This window comes from Bufo bufo, chromosome 1, assembly GCF_905171765.1.
Source record: "Bufo bufo chromosome 1, aBufBuf1.1, whole genome shotgun sequence".
Classification (NCBI taxonomy): Eukaryota; Metazoa; Chordata; class Amphibia; order Anura; family Bufonidae; genus Bufo; species Bufo bufo.
The window spans coordinates 673,679,840-673,704,196 of NC_053389.1; the positions used below are offsets into that span (position 1 = coordinate 673,679,840).

The following is a 24,357-nucleotide window of genomic DNA, read 5'->3' on the forward strand; positions in this document are numbered from 1 at the left end:
CCCCATTTATTTTCAATGGGGACAAAACTGAATGAACTTGAACGGAGAGCACCAGGATGCATTCCGCTCCGTTGCGTTCCCATGACGCACAAAAGCAGCGTTTTTGAGTGCGTCATGGCATACTGATCAAGACGGATCCGGCATGATACATAATGTAAGTCAATGGTGCCAGATGCGTTTTTCCGGACACGATCATGGATATGTTGGAGATAATACAGCCGGATCTGTTCTGAACCGATGCGTTTTTTCGGACACGATCATGGATATGTTGGAGATGATACAGCCGGATCCGTTCTGAACCTATGCGTTTTTGCTGATCCCCTGACGGATCCAGATAAAGGCAGATGTGAAAGTAGCCTTATTTTTCTGTTCTTCTAAGGGATCAAAAGAAAGGAAAAATAAATAAAGCGTGATGTGAACCCAGACTGGAAAATACAAAAATACCACAGGCCTGTCTTCTCCACACCTGTGTCTGCAGTCACATCTGGAGCTGCTGCGCTGTCAAGAAAGGCCACGTGCAGAAAAACACCATTACAAGCCTGTTGTTTATAGGGTTAAACCTCCTCAGAAATAAATCTATGGGGTTAATAAAGGACAGGTGGTGACAAGTCTCCAGCCACAGTGATGGAGTGTGAGGGGACACTGCAGGGTGTACGGTCTGACGTGCGGGAGGAGGCGGGGGAGACATGAGGTGAGGGGAGGGTCGTGCGGCCGCCTCCCTCCGCCGGAGCCCTCGTCTGTCTATGGAGGAGTACACGGAGGTGGCCGCTGCTGCGGCCGGGAAACTGCTCGCCTACAGCAAGGACCGGGCGGCCTGGAACCTGTGCAGGAAAACTGTAAGCCAAGGCACCGGGAGACTACAACTCCCAGCATGGCATAGGGATATGTGGTATTCTCACCAGTAGTATATGTGTGCGCTATTCTACAAGCTGCGGGGACCGGTGAGGTGATCAGAACCCAGTCATTGTAATAGACTCATAATAACCCAGTCATTGCTATAGTCATGGAGAACTCAGCTGTGGAGTTATCCTTACTGTAATACCGAGAACATCCTGCTGGAGGAGCTCATCCATATCTAATCTATCTATCTATCTGTCTGTCTATCTATCTATCTATCTATCTATCTATCTATCTATCTATCTATCTATCTATCTATATCTCATATCTATCTATCTATCTATCTAATCTGTCTATCTAATCTGTCTATCTATCTATCTCTATCTCATATCTATCTAATCTGTCTATCTATCTATCTATCTATCTATCTATCTATCTATCTATCTATCTATCTATCTATCTATCTATCTATCTATCTATCTAATCTGTCTATCTATCTATCTATCTATCTATCTATCTATCTATCTATCTATCTATCTATCTATCTATCTATCTATCTCTATCTAAGGATACTTTCACACTAGCGTTATTTTTTTCCGGCATAGAGTTCCGTCCTAGGGGCTCTATACCGGAAAAGAACGGATCAGTTTTATCCTAATGCATTCTGAATGGAGAGTAATCCGTTCAGGATGCATCAGGATGTCTTCACTTCAGTCTTTTTGACTGATCAGGACGGAGATAATACCGCAGCATGCTACGGTTTTATCTCCGTCCAAAATTCCGGAACACTTTGCCGGCATTAATTTACATTGAAATGTATTAGTGCCGGATCCGGCATTAAAAATACCGCAATGCCGGATCCGTCCTTCCGGCTGCACATGTGCAGACCTTTAAAAATGTAAAAAAAAATAAAAATAGAAACGGATCTGTTTGTCCGTATGACAAACGGACAGATGGATCCGTCTACAAATGCTGTCCGTTTTCCATGCAGATTTCCGGAACTGCTTGCCGGATCACTCTGGCGCAAGTGTGAAATTACCCTAATCTATTTCTATCTAATCACTATCGAATCTATCACTATCTAATTTATCACTATTAGTGTTGAGCGAACCCGAACTGTAAAGTTCGGTCCGTACCGAACTTTGCGAGTTCGAGGACCCGAACCCGAACTTTTCCGAAAAAGTTTGGGTTCGAGTTCAGTGTTCGGGCACTTAATAAAACTTTTGAAAGGCTGCAGGGCAGCCAATCAACAAGTTTTTAAGCTGTGGGAATTTAGAAGCCATCAAAGCCATGCTTAGTAATGGCATGGCTGTGATTGGCCGGTGCATCATGTGACCCAGCCTCTATAAAAGCTGGATCACGCCCATCAGCTCTGAGTAGTGCAGGGACAGAAAGCAGGCAGCTGAAATGAGGGACAGTGTTAGGAATCTGACTATTTGTTTTGTGGGTGACCTATAATGATTGTTTGTGGGTGCAATATACCAGCTTTGTACCCTTGACACAGAAATATAATAATTAATCTGGCTGTTAACCCCTTACGGACACATGACGTACCGGTACGGCATGTTTCCCGAGTCCTTTAGGACACATGACGTACTGGTAAGTCATGTGTTGTTCCGATCACCACCGCCGGTGGTGATCGGAACAAGGTGCCTGCTCAAATCATTGAGCAGGCACCTCGGCTTAATGCGCGGGGGGGGGGGGTCCCATGTCGACGATCGCCGCAAACCGCAGGTCAATTCAGACCAGCGGTTTGCGGCAATTCAATGTTGCGGTGGTCGGCGGTGCCATCGGGTCCCCATGGGGCTGTGGGGGGGACCCGATGGAATGGAAGGCAGCGCGATGCCTAAGGAAGGCAGCGCAATGCCTAAGGAAGGCACCGCGCTGCCTTCCGGTGAGGAGCCTGTGAGATCCACCCCCCTGGATCTCAGAGGCCGGAAGCTGTATGAGTAATACACACTGTATTACTCATACAGCCAATGCAATCCAATACAGAAGTATTGGAATGCATTGTAAAGGATTAGACCCCCAAAAGTTCAAGTCCCAAAGTGGGACAAAAAGTGAAAAAAAAGGTTAAAAAAATAAAGTTTCCCCCCCAAAAATTAAAAGTTTAAAGTAAAAATAAACATAAACGTCATTTTCTCCAAATAAAGTTAAAATAAATTGGTAAAAAATAGGGGGGGTAAAAAGTATACATATTAGGAATCACCGCGTCCGTATCGACCGGCTCTATAAACATATCACATGACCTAACCCCTCAGATGAACACCGTAAAAAATTAAATATAAAAACTGTGCTAAATAAAACATTTTTTTTGTCACCTTACATCACAAAAAGCACAACAGCAAGCGATCAAAAAGGCGTTTGCCCACCAAAATAGTACCAATCTAACCGTCAACTCATCCCGCAAAAAATGAGCCCCTACCTGAGACAATCGCCCAAAAAATAAAAAAACTATGGCTCAGAATATGGAGACACTAAAACATCATTTTTTTTGTTTTAAAAAAGCTGTTATTGTGTAAAACTTACATAAATATAAAAAAAGTATACATATTTGGTATAGCCGCGTTTGACCGGCTCTATAAAAATATCACATGACCTAACCCCTCAGATGAACACTGTAAAAAAATTAAAATAAAAACTGTGCTAAATAAACCATTTTTTGTCACCTTACATCACAAAAAGTGTAATAGCAAGCGATCAAAAAGTCACACGCACCCCAAAATAGTGCCAATAAAACCGTCATCTCATCCCGCAAAAATCATACCCTACCCAAGGTAATCGCCCAAAAACTGAAAAAATTATGGCTCTCAGACTATGGAAACACTAAAACATTATTTTTTTTGCTTCAAAAAAGAAATCATTGTGTAAAACTTACATAAATAAAAAAAGTATACATATTGGGTATCGCCGCATCCGTGACAACCTGGTCTATAAAAATATCACATGATATAACCTGTCAGATGAATGTTGTAAATAACAAAAAATAAAAACGGTGCCAAAACAGCTATTTCTTGTTATCTTGCCTCACAAAAAGTGTAATACAGGGAGTGCAGAATTATTAGGCAAGTTGTATTTTTCAGGATTCATTTTATTATTGAACAACAACCATGTTCTCAATGAACCCAAAAAACTCATTAATATCAAAGCTGAATATTTTTGGAAGTAGTTTTTAGTTTGTTTTTAGTTTTAGCTATTTTAGGGGGATATCTGTGTGTGCAGGTGACTATTACTGTGCATAATTATTAGGCAACTTAACAAAAAACAAATATATACTTATTTCAATTATTTATTTTTACCAGTGAAACCAATATAACATCTCAACATTCACAAATATACATTTCTGACATTCAAAAACAAAACAAAAACAAATCAGTGACCAATATAGCCACCTTTCTTTGCAAGGACACTTAAAAGCCTGCCATCCATGGATTCTGTCAGTGTTTTGATCTGTTCACCATCAACATTGCGTGCAGCAGCAACCACAGCCTCCCAGACACTGTTCAGAGAGGTGTACTGTTTTCCCTCCTTGTAAATCTCACATTTGATGATGGACCACAGGTTCTCAATGGGGTTCAGATCAGGTGAACAAGGAGGCCATGTCATTAGATTTTCTTCTTTTATACCCTTTCTTGCCAGCCACGCTGTGTAGTACTTGGACGCGTGTGATGGAGCATTGTCCTGCATGAAAATCATGTTTTTCTTGAAGGATGCAGACTTCTTCCTGTACCACTGCTTGAAGAAGGTGTCTTCCAGAAACTGGCAGTAGGACTGGGAGTTGAGCTTGACTCCATCCTCAACCCGAAAAGGCCCTACAAGCTCATCTTTGATGATACCAGCCCAAACCAGTACTCCACCTCCACCTTGCTGGCATCTGAGTCGGACTGGAGCTCTCTGCCCTTTACCAATCCAGCCACGGGGCCATCTATCTGGCCCATCAAGACTCACTCTCATTTCATCAGTCCATAAAACCTTAGAAAAATCAGTCTTGAGATATTTCTTGGCCCAGTCTTGACGTTTCAGCTTGTGTGTCTTGTTCAGTGGTGGTCGTCTTTCAGCCTTTCTTACCTTGGCCATGTCTCTGAGTATTGCACACCTTGTGCTTTTGGGCACTCCAGTGATGTTGCAGCTCTGAAATATGGCCAAACTGGTGGCAAGTGGCATCTTGGCAGCTGCACGCTTGACTTTTCTCAGTTCATGGGCAGTTATTTTGCGCCTTGGTTTTTCCACACGCTTCTTGCGACCCTGTTGACTATTTTAAATGAAACGCTTGATTGTTCGATGATCACGCTTCAGAAGCTTTGCAATTTTAAGAGTGCTGCATCCCTCTGCAAGATATCTCACTATTTTTGACTTTTCTGAGCCTGTCAAGTCCTTCTTTTGACCCATTTTGCCAAAGGAAAGGAAGTTGCCTAATAATTATGCACACCTGATATAGGGTGTTGATGTCATTAGACCACACCCCTTCTCATTACAGAGATGCACATCACCTAATATGCTTAATTGGTAGTAGGCTTTCGAGCCTATACAGCTTAATGTAAGACAACATGCATAAAGAGGATGATGTGGTCAAAATACTCATTTGCCTAATAATTCTGCACGCAGTGTATAGAGCAACCAAAAATCATATGTACCCTAAACTAGTACCAACAATACTGCCACCCTATCCCGTAGTTTCTAAAATGGGGCCATTTTTGTTGGCGTTTCTACTCTAGGGGTGCATCAGGAGGGCTTCAAATGGGACATGGTGTCAAAAAAAACAGTCCATCAAAATCTACCTTCCAAAAACCGTATGGCATTCCTTTTCTTCTGCGCCCTGCCGTGTGCCGGTACAGCTGTTTACGACCACATATGGGGTGTTTCTGTAAACTACAGAATCAGGGCCATAAATATTGAGTTTTGTTTGGCTGTTAACCCTTGCTTTGTTACTGGGAAAAATGGATTAAAATGGAAAATTTGCCCAAAAATTTAAATTCTGAAATTTCATCTCCATTTGCCAATAACTCTTGTGGAACACCTAAAGGGTTAACGACGTTTGTAAAAATCTGTTTTGAATACCTTGAGGGGTGTAGTTTCTTAGATGGGGTCACTTTTATGGAGTTTCTACTCTAGGGGTGCATCAGGGGGGCTTCAAATGGGACATGGTGTCAAAAAAAACAGTCCAGCAAAATCTGCCTTCCAAAAAACGTATGGCATTCCTTTCCTTCTGCGCCCTGCCGTGTGCCCGTACAGCAGTTTACGACCACATATGGGGTGTTTCTGTAAACTACAAAATCAGGGCCATAAATATTGAGTTTGGTTTGGCTGTTAACCCTTGCTTTGTAACTGGTAAAAAATTATTATTATTAAAATGGAAAATCTGCCAAAAAAGTGAAATTTTGAAATTGTATCTCTATTTTCCATTAATTCTTGTGGAACACCTAAAGGGTTAACAAAGTTTGTAAAATCAGTTTTGAATACCTTGAGGGGTGTAGTTTCTAGAATGGGGTCATTTTTGGGTGGTTTCTATTATGTAAGCCTCGCAAAGTGACTTCAGACCTGAACTGGTCGCTAAAAATTTGGTTTTTGAAAATTTCAGAAAAATTTCAAGATTTGCTTCTAAACTTCTAAGCCTTGTAACATCCCCAAAAAATAAAATATCATTCCCAAAATTATCCAAACATGAAGTAGACATATGGGGAATGTAAAGTAATAACTATTTTTGGAGGTATTACTAAGTATTATAGAAGTAGAGAAATTGAAACTTGGAAATTTGCAATTTTTTACGAAAAAACAATCTCAGAATGGCCTGGGTAAGTAAAAGCATTTTAAAGTTATCAGCACTTAAAGTGACACTGGTCAGATTTGCAAAATATGGCCTAGTCCTTAAGGTGAAATAGGGCTGAGTCCTTAAGGGGTTAATTCTGTGGGTGACCTATTGTGATTTTTTTGGGGGGTGCAATGCACCATTTTTGTACCCCTGACACAAAAATATAATAGTTAATCCGTTAGTTTGGCCGGTGACATATACCCGTTTTTGGTGTGAGGTACACCTGCACTGCATACGTAACAGGGAAATTAATATGGTTAATCTGTCTGTTAGTTCGGTGGGTGACCTCAAAGAATAAGGAGAGCAGTGATGGCTAGTTCGCCGTGTTCGCCCGCGAACACATGCGAGCTGCCATCTTAACTCACAAGTCCGGCGATGCAAAGGTAAGTCCTTACCTGTGCCTGTGCGTGAGCCGGTCTGAAATGAAATGCGGTCTTCGGGTGCAGGCAGCTCCGAGAACAGCCCGATGTTGCAACCTGTGCATCGCCGGACTTGTGAGTTAAGATGGCAGCTCGCATGTGTTCGCGGGCGAACATGGCGAACTGGCCATCACTGAAGGAGAGCATCAAATAAGTGACGTGGCCCTGCTGGGGGAGCTCCTGTTGCAGGGAGAGGACGTGGTCGATCTGTGCCAGCTACACGTACAAGTGAAACACCTTCCTCAGGTGCGAGTAGGCGACAGAGCGTTCAGCGTTATTTTGTAGGTCCGAATACCGGTGTACGAATGGTGAGGCCAGAACAAGTACAGACGCTAGTAGATTGGGTTGCTGACAGTGCCTCCAGTTCTTTCACATTGTCTCCGACCAAGTCTCCTGCTGAAAGCGCAGAGTTGGCACCTGCAGCCCATGTCCATCAGTCTTTCACCTCACCCCCTTGCAAATCAGCCAAGCAGTCTGAGCCCCAAGTCCTGCAGCAGTCTCTTCTGCTTTTTGATGACTCTGCTAGCAGGGTTTCCGTGAGCCATCCACCTAGCCCTGCCCCAGTAGTGGAAGAGATTGAGTGCACCGATGCCCAACCACTTATGTTTCAGGATGTGGACATGGGAGGACCACCGCAGCATGTCTCTGATGATGATGATGATGAAACACAGGTGCCAACTGCTGTGGCTTTCTGCAGTGTGCAGACCGATAAGTAGGGCAGGGGTGAAGAGTGGGTGGAAGATGATGTGGAGGATGATGAGGTCCTAGACCCCACATGGAATCAAGGTCATGCGAGTGACGTGTGCAGTTCGGAGGAAGAGGAGGTGGTCACACAGCACCAGCCGCACAGCAAAAGAGGGAGCAGGGTGCAAAAGCAGAGTGGCCGTCCCCTAGACAGTATGCCCGCTACTGCCCACCACACCCAGGGACTGAGCACACCAAAGCCAGCTCCAAGGAGTTCACTGGCATGGCAGTTCTTCAGACAATGTGCTGACGACAAAACGCTAGTGGTTTGCACGCTGTGAAATCCGAGTCTGAAGCGAGGCATAAATGTTCTAAGCCTGAGCACAACCTGCATGACCAGGCATCTAAATGCAAAGCACGAGCTGCAGTGGAGTAAACACCTCAAAAACCACAAAAGGTCTCTGGCTCCTCCTGCTTCCTCTTCTGCTGCAGTCTCGGCCTCTTCATCCCCCTCCGGAGTGACAGTGGCACCTGCCACCCCGCAAACAGAGGATGTGGCAGCAACACCACCACCATCACCCAGCATGTCCACACTGTCCCATGGAAGTATTCAGCTGTCCATCCCCCAAACACTAGAGAGAAAGAGGAAGTACCCCCCTACCCACCCGCGATCCCTGGCCCTGAATGCCAGCATTTCAAAATTACTGGCCTTTGAAATTCTGTCATTCCGTCTGGTGACAGAGACTTTTAAAAAACCTTATGGCGGTGGCTGTCCCACAAGCCATCCCTGCCCTGCACAACCAAGTGGCGGACAAAATCAGGTGTGCACTGCGCAACACCATCTGTGGCAAGGTCCACATAACTCCCGATACGTGGACCAGTAAGCACGGGCAGGGACATTATATCTCCCTAACTTCACACTTGGTAAATGCAGTGGCGGCTGGGCTGGAGGCAGATAGCAGTTTGGTGCATGTCCTACCGCCACAGAGGATTGCAGGACATTTCTCTCCTACTCTGTTTCCTCCTCATCCAGTCAGCGTAACCACCAACTTCAGCACAGCCAGGGGGAAACGATAACAGGCTGTTTTGAAACTCATCTGTTTGGGGGAAAAACCACACACAGTGCAGGAGCTGTGGACGGGCATGGAACAACAGATCGATCAGTGGTTGGTGCCTCAAGCCTGGCCTGGTGGTGTGCGATAATGGGTGAAATCTTAGTTATTATATATTTTTTTTCTATTCTATGTTATTTTAAGTCATTTCCCTATCCACATTTGTTTGCAGGGCAATTGTCCTGCTCTTACCCCCATTTTTCCTCATTTTACAGCCATCTAGCCCTTACTACGACTATTTTACAGCCATTTTAGTGCACCAAAGTTCAGGTCCCCATTAACCCGAACATCCACGTGTCCGCTCATATCTAATCACTATTTAATCTATCACTGTCTAATCTATCCCTTGAATAAGCATGCTGATGCAGCAGATTACAGTCTTTAATATCAGTGAGCTGTCAGGATTGTACCCACAGAGAACCATTAAAGGGTCAAAAACTTTTGATATGACATAGAGATATTTCAATCATTTAGATTGGGTCCGAATACTGACGAGTAGAGAGGTCTCACGTACCATACTCTCCCTCCTCGCTGCAGAGGACGCAATCAAGATGGGCCCATAGACTTCTATTGAGCCAGTCTCCTGCAGCGAGGAGAGTGTGATATGGTGCGTTTCTCTAGCATCATTCTAGGAATCGGTGGGGGTCTCGGCACTCGGACCCCACTGATCAAAGACTTTGTCTCTATGGAACCTTCCGAGAAAAGGTATAATGGACTTGTACCTCTTCTGTGTTTTGGACCCACGCCTGGTTTTGGCTCACGGCCCGTGCCCATATTGTGGGCTGCAAACAGCAGGGTCCGCAATCTGCAAGATATGTTGCGGAGCAGAGGCACTATGGAGCATTTCCGTGGGATTTTGATCAGTGCCTCCACACCACAAAAAAATAGAACATGTTCTATTTTATTGTGGTGCGGACTGAATTTTTGGGATCGCGGACCCATTCAGGTGAATGGGTCTGCATCCGCAAACGGTGGCCACACAGCTGGTGGCCATGCAAATAGCGGTCCGCAGCACAGGCACGGGTCACACACGTTCGTGTGCATGAGTCCTAATAGTTACAGTTTCTGAATCTTCAGGGTAATATGGTTTTCCTGGGTAATAAACCCAATAATTTTAGGTAAATAATTACATGTGTCTTTTATAAGGCCTCGTTCACAGTTTTTTCATGGACGTGTGCTATCCGCATTTTTCACGGACAGCACACGTACCCATTGATCTTAGTGTGTTTGTTCACACATCACTGGTTTTTTAGGGGGTCAGTGGAAAAATCATGGGAAGATGCACCACTTTGTTCCGTGATGCAGACCAAACACGCATGTTGTAGTCTATGAATCTGTGAAAAAACACTGACAGAATACACATGGCATCAATGTTTTATCTGTTTTTCAACGACCACTAAAATTAATTTCGAGCTGAGTAGTATCCGTGGAAAACATGACACGCAGAGGGCAAAAACAGGCACACGGACATCTACACAGATAAAACACGGACGGATTTTTTACAGACATTAAACAGAGGTGGATATGTGAACAAGGCCTTAAGGGTGGGAGCAGATAATGCAGTAAACTGCCCATGGCAAACCATGCCCACCCCCACAAAATCATGCAGCTATTGGCTGCTCCATGTGGGCGTGGCTTGCAGCACGCGGTCAGCCGCTTTCTCTAGTCTCACCCTTTAGGATGGGTTTCCATGTTCAAGTTTTTTTAAACAGTTTTTGAAGCCAAAGCCAGGTGTGGATTATAAAAGAAGAGAAAACTCAGTCTTTCCTTTAGGTCTCATGCACACGACTGTATGTATTTTGCGGTCCGCAAAAAATACGGATACCGTCCGTGTACATTCCATATTTTGCGGAACGGAACAACTGGCCCCTAATAGAACAGTACTATCCTTGTATGTAATGCGGACAATAATAGGACATGTTCTATTTTTTTGCGGAATGTGAATACGGACATATGGAAACGGAATGCACACGGAGTACCTTCCGTTTTTTTTTGCGGACCCATTGAAATGAATGGTTCTGTATACGCAAAAAAAAACGGAACGGACACCGAAAGAAAATACGTTTGTGTGCATGAGGCCTTATTGTATCCTTTGTTCCTAGCTTTGGCTTCAAACGCTGCATCAAAAAGCTGAACAAACCCAGCTTTAAAGGGGTTCTCCAGCCCTTAACCCTTAAAAACACTCCCCACTTCCCAGCTTGACCTGTGGAGGGAAGCATACTTACCTGCGCTGCTCCCTAACGCTCAGTTCTGGCTCCTCCAGTTCAAAACTGCATTCACCGTGCTCCGATCCCTGCTTGTAAAGTTCCGGTAGAGATGGGGGCCATGTGTCATGCATCCCCCAAGCGGCGTGTCATTGGGTCACATGCCGCTGGGGAGATCCATCACCACTGCAGTGGGGATGGGGAGCCAAAAAGTGTTATAAAGCTGGAAAACCCTTTAAAGGGGTTGTCCGAGTTATGCAAAATGTTCCCAGCAGACTGAAATAGTCATAAAATAATAACATAACATCTATTCACCTAGTTCACCTCACCCCCCCAGTCACTGGCAGGGAATGAAATCGGTGAGTACTTGTATATTTTATTATTTTATGATGTTCTACCGGGGGGTGGGGCATTTATAATATAAGTCAACCCCTATAATGGCCAAATTTACTAAAAAAAGGTTAGCCGTTAGCTCATTTCTGGGCACACGCTGCTTAGCGCCTGCATTTGTCCAACTCAGACAATATATCGTCTACATTGATAGATCTGATACTAGGAGTACATGGGGAGTGATAATATTTTACCAGTGAGAAAACATTGCACATTGGGACAGATTTACTAAGTTTGTAGATGGCATGAGCTTAGACCGACTGTCTAGACTAGACCCACACTAGATTTATCACAGGGGCTCAGGCTGGATGATAAATCTGCTCATACTCTATACCAACTATTGGTTGGCCTACTTTACAATAGAATTTCAAGACAGAATTGTGGAGCAAAATGTCATATCTTAGGTCCATACCTTTCTACACGCCATTCCAGCTAAGCCCTGGCCTTTTTGATCGAGCCTTAAAGGGGTTGGCCACTTTCTGGTGACTTAATGTGTATGTAAGATGACTATATGGAACATACTAATATAGCCATTGCTGATCTTCTGTGCCATTTGCAATGTTTCATAAGCCATCCCACCTCATTAGGCAAATCATCTGTGCTGTCCACACAGAGGTCCAGTCCATAAGATGGCCGCTGATGGATGATCATATTACCAGGCAAATCAACTCCATGTGATGTCTCCTCTATTCAAACACACTGCATTTGTACTAAACTCCCAACTGTGCAAGTGCAGATGGAGGAGACATCACATGAAGTTGATTTGCCTGGTCACATGACCCTCCATCAGTAGCCATTTTATGGACAGGATCTCTGTGTGGACAGCACAAAAAACTTGGCAAACAAGGGGGCATACCTAATGTAATATAGAAAATGGTGCAAAATTTCAACAAAGACTATATTAGTAAGTGCCATTTAATCATCTTACAAACACAGCAGTAACTAAAAGGTGGCCAACCCCTTTAAACATTGGGGAAACCCAAGTTGCACTAATTTGTGCCACTTTCAGGCAGATTCTAGGCACAGACATTGTGTGGAACCATTGTGGACCATTATGTTGAACTTGAAACACACCAGAGTGTTCAAAAGTCATGTCACTTACGCTAGTTAGTTAATGGTTAACAAGGACTTGGTTACTACTAGTTCTCCAAATTTCAGGAGTTTATGTTGTGTTTTTTTCTCATTAGGGTGATGTCGCGGTCTACTGGAGGCCATCAACCGAGTTCACCGGCAACTTGTAAGTAATGATGTGAAAACCACATCTCCCTGATGACTGAAATTTGTATCTCTGTTGTGGGATGAACAGCTATCTTGCCTTTTATTTTCTAGGTTAGTAAATGCCAAACCGACAGAGGTAAAGGAGCTTAAAAGGTCACTGAGCTCTCATAAAAAGTTTGATATGTCAAAGGTTTTGATCGGTGGTGGTCTTAGAGCTGAGACCACTACTGATCACTTGAATGAGGAGAGAAAAGCACCCACATGTCACGCTCTTTCTCCTCGCTGCAGGAGAGAAAGAGAGACAGACTCAATAGAAAGTCAAAGGGCCTGTCTCAATTCTGCCCCCTCCACCAAGGCAAGGGAATGCATTATGCAAGCGCCTCTCTCTCCTCGTTGACTTTAAAACCAGCCTCCAGGACAGATTAACTGGTCAGGTGTGCTTGACTCAAAGGAGATCACCACGCCATACAGCATGGAGGGCAGAGTGCTGGATGCAGTGTGCGATCACATTTGCATTTTCCGTTTGTGTATGAATTTCGCCATAGTGATGTGCACCTGCAGGCAGGTTGTGCTGACTCAAACCCCTATATTTTTTTCTCTGTAGCATATATTGGAGGCGTGGCGATCTCCTTTGAGTCAAGCACACCTGACCAGTTAATCTGTCCTGGAGGCTGGTTTTAAAGTCAGTATAAAACTGAGTCTGCTTATATAGAACCTACCATTAGCCATCTGGCTCCAGGAGAAGTATATGGTGGGTTCAGCATGCATGTTGGTACTTGCATCCCTGGATCCGATGAAAGCTGTAATGGCACCGGACGGGGTTACAAGCAAAGTGTACTTGGCTTGCATGCTGACCTGCATTCCCTGGATTTTATGTGGCTGTCATGGCCCATGAACAGGTAGGAACAAGAGTTAGGGACCACTCAATTGAGACGACCTTGACGCGGTGAGTGGCTTACTATGCTTTGGCCAAAATATAAACCAATGTCTCATCCAGCATGGAGGGCAGAGTGCTGGATGCAGTGTGCGATCACATTTGCATTTTCCATTTTATTGAATTAGTATTTCATGCTTATGACCACTGAAATGTAGAAACCAAATGTTTTTTTTGTTTTTTTTATTATTATTATTATTTTTTTTGGGGGGGTAATCCATAATTCAGTTCTTTACATAGTGCCTTGAAAAAGTATTCATACCTCTAGAACTTTTCCACAATTTTTTACGTTACACCCTATGTATTTTTATTGGGATTTTATGTGATGGACCAACACAAAGTAGCAAGTGTGATGTGAAATGAAAAGAAAATGATACATGGTTTTAAAAAAATTTTATAAATAAAAATCTGGAATGTGTGGTGTGTATTTGTATTCAGCCCCCCTGAGTTAATACTTTGTAGGACCATCTTTGGATGCAATTACAGCTACACGTCTTTTGGGTATGTCTCTACCAGCTTTGCACATCTAAAAGGCTGAAATTTTTGCCCATTCTCCTTTGCAAAATAGCTCAAGCTCAGTCAGATTGGATGTAGAGTGTCTGTGAACAGCAATTTTCAAGTCCTCCCACAGATTCTCAATGGGAATTTGGTCTGGACTTTGACTGGGCCATTCTAACACATGGATATGCTTTGATCTAAACCATTCCATTGTAGCTCTGGCTGTATGTTTAGGGTGGTTGTCCTGCTGGAAGGTGAACCTCCGCCCCAGTCTCAAGTCTTTTGCAGCATCTAACAGGTTTTCCTTCAGGATTGCCCTATATTTAGCTCCATCCATCATCCCATCAACTTTTACCAGCTTCCCTGTCCTGGCTGAAGAAATGCTTCCCCACAGCATGATGCTGCTACCACCATGTTTCATGGTGAGGATGGTGAGGATGGTGTATTCAAGGTGATGTGCAGCATTTTCCACCACACATGACGTTTTGTATTTAGGCCAAAAAGTTCAACTTTTGTCTCATCTGACCAAAGCATCTTCTTCCACATGTTTGTTGTGTTCCCTACATGGCTTGTGGCAAACTGCAAGCGGGACTTCTTATGGCTTGCTTCAAAAATTGCTTTCTTGTCACTCTTCCATAAAAGTCAGATTCGTAAAGTACGCGACTAATAGTTGTCCAGGGGACAGATTCTCCCACCTGAGCTGTGGATCTCTGCAGCTTCTCCAGAGTGACCATGGGCCTCTTGGCTGCTTCTCTAATTAGTGTTCTCCTTGCCTGGGCTGTCAGTTCAGGTGGACGGCCATGTCTTGGTCGGTTAATAGTTGTGTCATACTCCTTCCATTTTTGGATGACGGATTTTACAGTACTCTGTGAGATGGTCAGAGTTTGTGATTTTTTTTGTTTATAACCTAACCCTACTTTACACTTCTCCACAACTTTATCCCTGACCTGTCTGGTGTGTTCCTTGTTTTTCATGATGCTGTTTGATCACTAATGTTCACTAACAAACCTCTGAGGCTTTCACAGAACAGCTGTAGACAGGTGGACTCTATTTACTGATTAGGTGACATCTTAAGGCAGTTGGTCATACTGGATTTTATTTAGAGGTATTCGAGTAAAGGGGGCTGACTACAAATGCACACCACACTTTTCAGATTCTTATTTATTAAAAATTTTGAAAACCATGTATCATATTCTTTTCACTTCACACATACTTGCAACTTTTTACTGGTCTATTACATAAAATCTCAATAAAGTACATTTAAGTTTTTGGGTGTAACTTGAAAAAATGTGGAAAAATTTCAAGGGGTATGAATACTTTTTCAAGGTACTGTACAAACATATTATGTATTTTCTATTTAGGTACAAAGGAGAAGGTCTGGTGGCTGCTAAACCAGAACATGTCTGGGAATTCTTAAAACCAGAGCCTGGTGGCCTGAGAGTGAAGTGGGATAAAAATGTGCATGATTTTCAGCTCTTAGAAACTATTACTGATGTAAGTACGGAAGGGTCCGATAACGGGAGGGCGGCATATCTGGATTGTATAATAATGCATCACTCCCAATACATATTAAATTACCTTACTGATTAAAGGAATGGACTTGATGGACTCTATTGATGAACGTCTATTTTTTACTGCAGGTGAAATGGATACTGTGGGACAGATTTTTTATTGCAAATGTGCCAAAATTCTGCCACACACTCCACATTTATTAAAGGGGTTATCCCATTATTAATGTAGACAATGAAAATCTTCCTATTCATTGCTCTGCTGGATTTATTTTACGCTGGCAACATAGGGGGGGGGGGGGGCACTTTCTCAGAGGGCATGTCATTTTTACTTTTTACTGCAACCCCTTGCAGCCCCGGACGATTTTCCATTTTTGTTTTTTACTCCTTGCCTTCCCTGAGTCATAGCTTTTTATTTTTCCATTCACATAGCTGTATGAGAGCTTGTTTTTTGTGGGACAAGTAGTACTTGCCTATCTCAGCAGTTTCCCTACTTGCATGATAATTGCGAAACAGATTAAAGAAAACCCAGGCTATATACTGATGATTAAACATATGGAGGAAGCAGACAAAATGAATGCTGCTTAGTTTATATTATATATATACAGGGAGTGCATAATTATTAGGCAAGTTGTATTTTTGAGGATTAATTTTATTATTGAACAACAACCATGTTCTCAATGAACCCAAAAAACTCATTAATATCAAAGCTGAATATTTTTGGAAGTAGTTTTTAGTTTGTTTTTAGTTTTAGCTATTTTAGGGGGATATCTGTGTGTGCAGGTGACTATTACTGTGCATAATTATTAGGCAACTTAACAAAAAACAAATATATACCCATTTCAATTATTTATTTTTACCAGTGAAACCAATATAACATCTCAACATTCACAAATATACATTTATGACATTCAAAAACAAATCAGTGACCAATATAGCCACCTTTCTTTGCAAGGACACTCAAAAGCCTGCCATCCATGGATTCTGTCAGTGTTTTGATCTGTTCACCATCAACATTGCGTGCAGCAGCAACCACAGCCTCCCAGACACTGTTCAGAGAGGTGTACTGTTTTCCCTCCTTGTAAATCTCACATTTGATGATGGACCACAGGTTCTCAATGGGGTTCAAATCAGGTGAACAAGGAGGCCATGTCATTAGATTTTCTTCTTTTATACCCTTTCTTGCCAGCCACGCTGTGGAGTACTTGGACGCGTGTGATGGAGCATTGTCCTGCATGAAAATCATGTTTTTCTTGAAGGATGCAGACTTCTTCCTGTACCACTGCTTGAAGAAGGTGTCTTCCAGAAACTGACAGTAGGACTGGGAGTTGAGCTTGACTCCATCCTCAACCCGAAAAGGCCCCACAAGCTCATCTTTAATGATACCAGCCCAAACCAGTACTCCACCTCCACCTTCCTGGCGTCTGAGTCGGACTGGAGCTCTCTGCCCTTTACCAATCCAGCCACGGGCCCATCCATCTGGCCCATCAAGACTCACTCTCATTTCATCAGTCCATAAAACCTTAGAAAAATCAGTCTTGAGATATTTCTTGGCCCAGTCTTGACGTTTCAGCTTGTGTGTCTTGTTCAGTGGTGGTCGTCTTTCAGCCTTTCTTACCTTGGCCATGTCTCTGAGTATTGCACACCTTGTGCTTTTGGGCACTCCAGTGATGTTGCAGCTCTGAAATATGGCCAAACTGGTGGCAAGTGGCATCTTGGCAGCTGCACGCTTGACTTTTCTCAGTTCATGGGCAGTTATTTTGCGCCTTGGTTTTTCCACACGCTTATTGCGACCCTGTTGACTATTTTGAATGAAACGCTTGATTGTTCGATGATCACGCTTCAGAAGCTTTGCAATTTTAAGAGTGCTGCGTCCCTCTGCAAGATATCTCACTATTTTTGACTTTTCTGAGCCTGTCAAGTCCTTCTTTTGACCCATTTTGCCAAAGGAAAGGAAGTTGCCTAATAATTATGCACACCTAATATAGGGTGTTGATGTCATTAGACCACACCCCTTCTCATTACAGAGATGCACATCACCTAATATGCTTAATTGGTAGTAGGCTTTCGAGCCTATACAGCTTGGAGTAAGACAACATGCATAAAGAGGATGATGTGGTCAAAATACTCATTTGCCTAATAATTCTGCACGCAGTGTATATATATATATATATATATATATATATATATATATATATAATATTTCTGATTTCATCACCTGTTTCCTTGCAGTTTGAAAAATCATGCTTTTCATGACTCCTAATCAGATACTTAAAAACAAACAACTTAAAATGGAGAATATTTAATAGTTAAAGGGGTTTTCCAAGATTTTTAAAACTGATGACCTGTCCTCTGGAAAGGTCATCAATATCTGATCGGTGTGGGTCCGACACCCGAGACCCCCACCAATCAGCTGTTCGAGATGGCAGCTGCGCTTACTGTAGCGCCGCGGCCTTTTCTCAGCTTTCCCTAGGCCAGTGACGACACGTTCATCGGTCATGTGACCTATTCGCAGCTCAGCCCCATTGCAGTGAATGGGGCTGAGCGGAATACTAAGCACAGCCGTTATACAATGTACGTTGCTTGCTTAGCGAACACTGCGAGAAGGCCGCGGCACTCACAGGATTGCTAGTGTCTTCTCAAACAGCTGATCGGCGGGGGTCCCAGGTGTCAGACCCCCTCCTTTTAAAGGGGTTGTCCAGGTTCAGAGCTGAACCTCTTCTTCACCCATTCTGCAACATATGAGTGCACTGTGCTGCATTGCGCAGGGCAAGGGCTGTTTTGTTTATATTTTTACACTGCTAGACGGAGGCTTCCGCTTAGTAGTGTTCTCGGTGACATCACCAGCACTAATGTTTTACAGGCTAGGACAGCACAAAAGACCGCCAATAGTGCCGGTAACGTCACTGGGCTCACTGCTAGGCGGAGGTCTCCGCCTAGCATTCCCATACAGAGACCTGGTACGTCACCAGTAGTGATGAAAAAGCCCTTGCTCTGCGCTATACACGCAGGACAAGGGGGAGCATTGGGGCATTTCATGCATTTCACTCATACAGGCTGAATGGGTGAGGAGTACAATTACTGTAGCACAATTGATGTTCATTAACCATTTTGAACAGCTTGAATTTTTAAATACATTTTTTTTACGTTTTTTTTTTTTACACATTTTAGGTCCCCTAAGAGGACTTTAGCAAGCGATTGTTTGTCCCATAGACAGCAATGAATTACCATTGCAGCCTATGGGAGTTACATTTTGTTCCTATGGAGCTCTGTCATATTCAGGACTCTATAGGAACTAGTGATGTGATAGCCTTAGACGTTTTAGATGCCGGTCTTAATAAAGCCCTAAGCTGGCAGTGGATCCGCTGGAGTTATGAAGAGGCGCCGTCCTCTCCATAACTTTGGCGCATCCAGCGCCAGTTCTAAATGTAAGACAGCTTCCGAGCTGTCTTACATTTAGACCATTTTCTACTCCTAAAACAGGCATAGAAAATGATGAATGAGACGGGCCTGCCGGCCCCTCCCCTTCCCTGCCCACGTCACACTCACTATTTTAGACCTGGTGTGAATGGGGGTTTAGTCGCAGACTAACCGTTGCGCCGCCATCTGTGGCTGAAATACACCTAATTTAGGTGTATTTCAGATTTGTAAAAGACCCCCCTAATCTGCAATGACCCCCCTAAGCTCTGAACAGAGCCTCTGACACAGACACGGATTTGGTTCCCAAAACCTCAACAACCAGCTGATTTCATTTGGGAAGGTAGCAGTCAGCAGTCAGTATTACTCAGTGTTTCTATAAATGCTTGATACATATGCTATCCTAAATGCATAAACAGTATGCCGACTGCTCGTAAGCTGTGCCAGTGGCTGCAGTCAACCAGAATTTTTGCATTTAAAGGGGTTATCCCATGACCACACATCATACAGTACATGACAATCTCTTTCTAACAAAGCTAGAACCAGCCCTGTACCTCACATGGATCCAGAGATCTCCACATTCATTGATCTGCTAGATATATATCAAGCTGACAGCTCAAGAGGAGTGTCTCTTCTGCTGCTGCTCAGGAGGCGTGTCTCATCTCTCCCTATCACAGCTCAGGAGGTGTGTCTCAGCTCTCCCTATCACAGCTCAGGATGTGTGTCTCAGCTCTCCCTATCACAGCTCAGGATGTGTGTCTCAGCTCTCCCTATCACAGCTCAGGAGGTGTGTCTCAGCTCTCCCTATCACAGCTTAGGGGGCGTGTCTCAGCTCTACCTATCACAGCTCAGGGGGCGTGTCTCAGCTCTCCCTATCACAGCTCAGGATGTGTGTCTCAGCTCTCCCTATCACAGCTTAGGGGGCGTGTCTCAGCTCTACCTATCACAGCTCAGGAGGCAGTTGAAGGATGAAACTGAGCATGTGCGGCCTTCTCAGTGAGCAGTCAAAGAAAAAAAACAGCAGGTGGCGCTATACAAATAAATGTTATTGAATAACTCAGTGGCTCAGTGCCCTTTAACTGTCCATGGAGGGGATTTGGAGCTGTGTGACAGAAGGTGAAGTTCTGACCTCTATAAAGAGACATGACATTATTTTTTTAAATTGAAGACTCCCTAATTTTTTTTAAACACTGCAGATGGACTTGAATGGTCGTCAACATTATCATAATTAGATCGATTGTCATCTCTTATCACACTTTGTCATCTTTAGGACATCACTATTTGCCGAACAGTGACACCATCAGCAGCCATGGGCATTATATCTCCTCGGGATTTTGTAGATGTGGTAATGATCAAGAGATACGAGGATGGTTCCATAACCTCTAATGGTTAGTACATTCACGTTCTAGATTATGTCATTATTTTGTGCGTTGTAGATTTAGTCCCTCTTGTGAAGCATAGCAGATACCTGCACTATTAGGCGGCAATAGTTAGCTAGCACCAAGGGCGTTAGTAACTGAGCTACCGTCAGCCATATGAGTGTTTTTTGCCAACAGTTATATCAACTTCCCCCCCAAAAAAGTATGTACATAAATTAGCCAAATGTGCATGTTTATTTCGGTAAGGAGAGGAGAACCGCTGCAGTCCTGAACTGGCCATGTGCTCTAATGATTTGCCTGACTGCTAACCAGCATGTTGCCTAATAACCTCATTCCTGGATAGGTAATAAGTTGTCAGGATAGGTAATAAGTTGTCAGTATCCAAAAAATAAATAAAAGAAAACCTGTTTATTGTACCTTTGTGTAAATTATATTAACACCTATTTTGTATATTGTTATAGCAACAAACGTTGAGCACCCAAGCTGTCCTCCCCAGCATCCCTATGTCAGAGGGTTTAACCATCCTTGTGGCTGTTTCTGTGTTCCCGTTCCTGGGTAAGCAAGCTAAAATTTCTCATCTATGAACTTAAAGGAACACTAAGCCTAGAAATGAATGATAAAAGTAGACATGAAATATAGTTTAGTGTATTTTATCAGTTTGGTATAGTTTATCAGTTTATGATCCTGCCACAGTCTTGTAGAAATCACAGGGGTCAATTTCCCGCTGATCACTAACTGTACACTGGGCAGAGCAGGGAGGCTGCTACTCCAACCAGCTGTCTTACAGCCAGACACGGGATTGTGAGGAGGAAGGGTGACATGGCGGACCTCCTAGGGCACACACACAAGATTTCTTTGTATATCTCTTTGTTTTAATGGTTTAAATTAATGTTCCTTTAAAGGGTGACTGTCATTTCAGCTAACATCCAGGTAGTAAGTTGTAATTGCTGGCATTCCCCATCTGATTATTGTGTGTAGAGAACAGATATGTGCAAATGGTGAGTTTATGATACAGGATATGTGAGGTTTGAAGCTTGTCAAAAGGCAGCATTCACATTGCAAATCTTAAGGAGGGTGGCCCATCTCACACATTGGGAGCATATCGCTGGGATTTGCCACCAATGTCAGATAGGTGCCGGCCGTACCTAGGTTCATGTGGGCCCTTGAGCGATAAATCTCAGTGGGCCCCCTTGTGGCATTTTTTTACAGTGACATGTCCCCCTGTGGCTCCCACACAGTATAATGGCCTCCAGTGACCCCCCCCCCCCCCCACAGTATAATAACCCCTAGTGATCCCTAATATACTTTATGGGGTGTCACTGGGAGTCATAATACTGAATGGGGGCTCTGGGGGTCATTATATTGTATGGGGGATCATTATACTGAATGGGGGCTCTGGGGGTCATTACACTGTGTGTGGGGGGGGGGCACTACTCATTATACTGTGTAAGGGGCACTCACACATTATAATGACCCCCCCCCCATGGCCCCCTCACACAGTATAATAACCCTGGCCCCCCCTTATAGTGTAATGACCCCCCCAGTGGCCCCCTAACATAGCTATCTTTGCTGGAGCACAGTCCTTCCATTCACTTACTGCAGCTCATCTCCCTGCACTCCGGTGCAGCAGTCAGATACACGTCATAACATTACCGCTGGGCGAGGAGGAGAAAAGGAGCGCAGGGAGATGACTCCCCTGTGCCCCAGCAATGGCAGTGCTCCAGACAAAAAAAAATATCAAGGAGCCATTGGCTCCTAACCTGAAAAATTTAGGAGCCAAATGAAATTTTTAGTCGCCAAATTTAAAATACGTATAATATAGCTGGTATGCTTAGGAGCATGGGCTTTTCTAAGGTACAGCCGACACAGTAAAAGGGGTTATGCACTCCTTTCCATGACCTGTCAGACTAGCCAGATTTGCGTTGGTAATCCCTAGGTGCTGGGTCCTGGCTCATTCGCTTCCAGGCCTCCGCTGCTTATCTTGGGCTTCTCCCTGAAAATGTTTGGCTGCAGTGGCATCAAGACAATCACTGGCCACAATGGAGATCTGGAGATCTGCTACCCTTGCATCACATGACCATTTAACATAATGCAAGGGAGGCAGACTGGAGTCCATGGGTGCAGCTACTGGCATCAAGAGGGGCGTCACCCGATACAGCGATTGTGACCGGACTATCAGACAGGGCAAACGGCAGCTATGGCAGTGACCAGACTATCAGACAGGGCAGAGGGCAGCTATGACTGTGACCGGACTATCAGACAGGGCAGAGGATGGCTATGGCAGTGACCGGACTATCAGACAGGGCAGAGGGCGGCTATGGCAGTGACCGGACTATCAGACAGGGCAGAGGGTGGCTATGGCAGTGACCGGACTATCAGACAGGGCAGAGGGCAGCTATGACTGTGACCGGACTATCAGACAGGGCAGAGGGCAGCTATGACTGTGACCGGACTATCAGACAGGGCAGAGGGTGGCTATGGCAGTGACCAGACTATCAGACAGGACAGAGGGTGGCTATGACTGTGACCGGACTATCAGACAGGGCAGAGGGCAGCTATGGCAGTGACCGGACTATCAGACAGGGCAGAGGATGGCTATGGCAGTGACCAGACTATCAGACAGGGCAGAGGGTGGCTATGGCTGTGACCGGACTATCAGACAGGGCAGAGGGCGGCTATGGCTGTGACCGGACTATCAGACAGGGCAGAGGGCAGCTATGGCAGTGACCGGACTATCAGACAGGGCAGAGGGTGGCTATGGCTGTGACCGGACTATCAGACAGGGCAGAGGGTGGCTATGGCTGTGACCGGACTATCAGACAGGGCAGAGGGCGGCTATGGCTGTGACCGGACTATCAGACAGGGCAGAGGGCGGCTATGGCAGTGACCAGACTATCAGACAGGGCAGAGGGCGGCTATGGCTGTGACCGGACTATCAGACAGGGCAGAGGGCAGCTATGGCAGTGACCGGACTATCAGACAGGGCAGAGGGCGGCTATGGCAGTGACCGGACTATCAGACAGGGCAGAGGGCGGCTATGGCTGTGACCAGACTATCAGACAGGGCAGAGGGCGGCTATGGCTGTGACCAGACTATCAGACAGGGCAGAGGGCGGCTATGGCTGTGACCAGACTATCAGACAGGGCAGAGGGCGGCTATGGCAGTGACCGGACTATCAGACAGGGCAGAGAGTGGCTGCGGCAGTGACCGGACTATCAGACAGGGCAGAGGGCGGCTATGGCAGTGACCAGACTATCAGACAGGGCAGAGAGTGGCTATGGCAGTGACCGGACTATCAGACAGGGCAGAGAGTGGCTGCGGCAGTGACCGGACTATCAGACAGGGCAGAGGGCGGCTATGGCAGTGACCGGACTATCAGACAGGGCAGAGGGCGGCTATGGCAGTGACCGGACTATCAGACAGGGCAGAGGGCGGCTATGGCAGTGACCGGACTATCAGTCAGGGCAGAGGGCGGAGATCTGTTTTAAATTGCACCATATTGTGTCAGTGAAAAATGGATCAGTCCCCATTGACTTACATTGTAAGTCAGGACGGATCCGTTTGGCTCCGCATAGTCAGATGGAAGCTGCGTTTTAGTGACTGTCTAAAAAAACGCAATGGAGACCAAACGCAGCCAAATTGATGCATTCTGAACGGATCCTTATCCATTCAGAATGCATTGGGGCTGAACTGATCCGTTTTGGGCCGCTTGTGACTGAGCCCTGAAACGGATCTCACAAACGGAGCCAGAAACGCCAGTGTGAAAGAGGCCTAAGTTCCTCAGTACCCCTTGTCCTGGTGAGTTGCATTCTGAAAAGTGCATTAGTTTTAAAAATGGCAAACTAGGAATTAGATATTTCTCAAACAGTGTGTAATACGGCAAAGCAGGGCAGAGTATTCTTGATATATAGCAGTGTGGGCACTTCTGTAATCAGTGGTAATGCTCAG

The 24,357-nt window shown here is 44.7% G+C and overlaps 1 protein-coding gene across 1 annotated transcript in view; it reads left to right on the top strand.

Annotated features, from left to right (window-relative positions):
• The first annotated feature begins 691 nt into the window (after positions 1 to 691).
• The window catches only part of STARD5 (StAR related lipid transfer domain containing 5), a 29,278-nt gene continuing 5,612 nt past the window's right edge, over positions 692 to 24,357 (top strand). Inside the window, exons 1-5 of the mRNA XM_040414075.1 lie at positions 692 to 836; positions 12,643 to 12,692; positions 15,467 to 15,599; positions 20,301 to 20,418; positions 20,871 to 20,964. Coding sequence (XP_040270009.1) covers positions 744 to 836; positions 12,643 to 12,692; positions 15,467 to 15,599; positions 20,301 to 20,418; positions 20,871 to 20,964 — 488 coding nt within the window. The 5' untranslated portion in view covers positions 692 to 743. The remainder of the gene's footprint in view (positions 837 to 12,642; positions 12,693 to 15,466; positions 15,600 to 20,300; positions 20,419 to 20,870; positions 20,965 to 24,357) is intronic.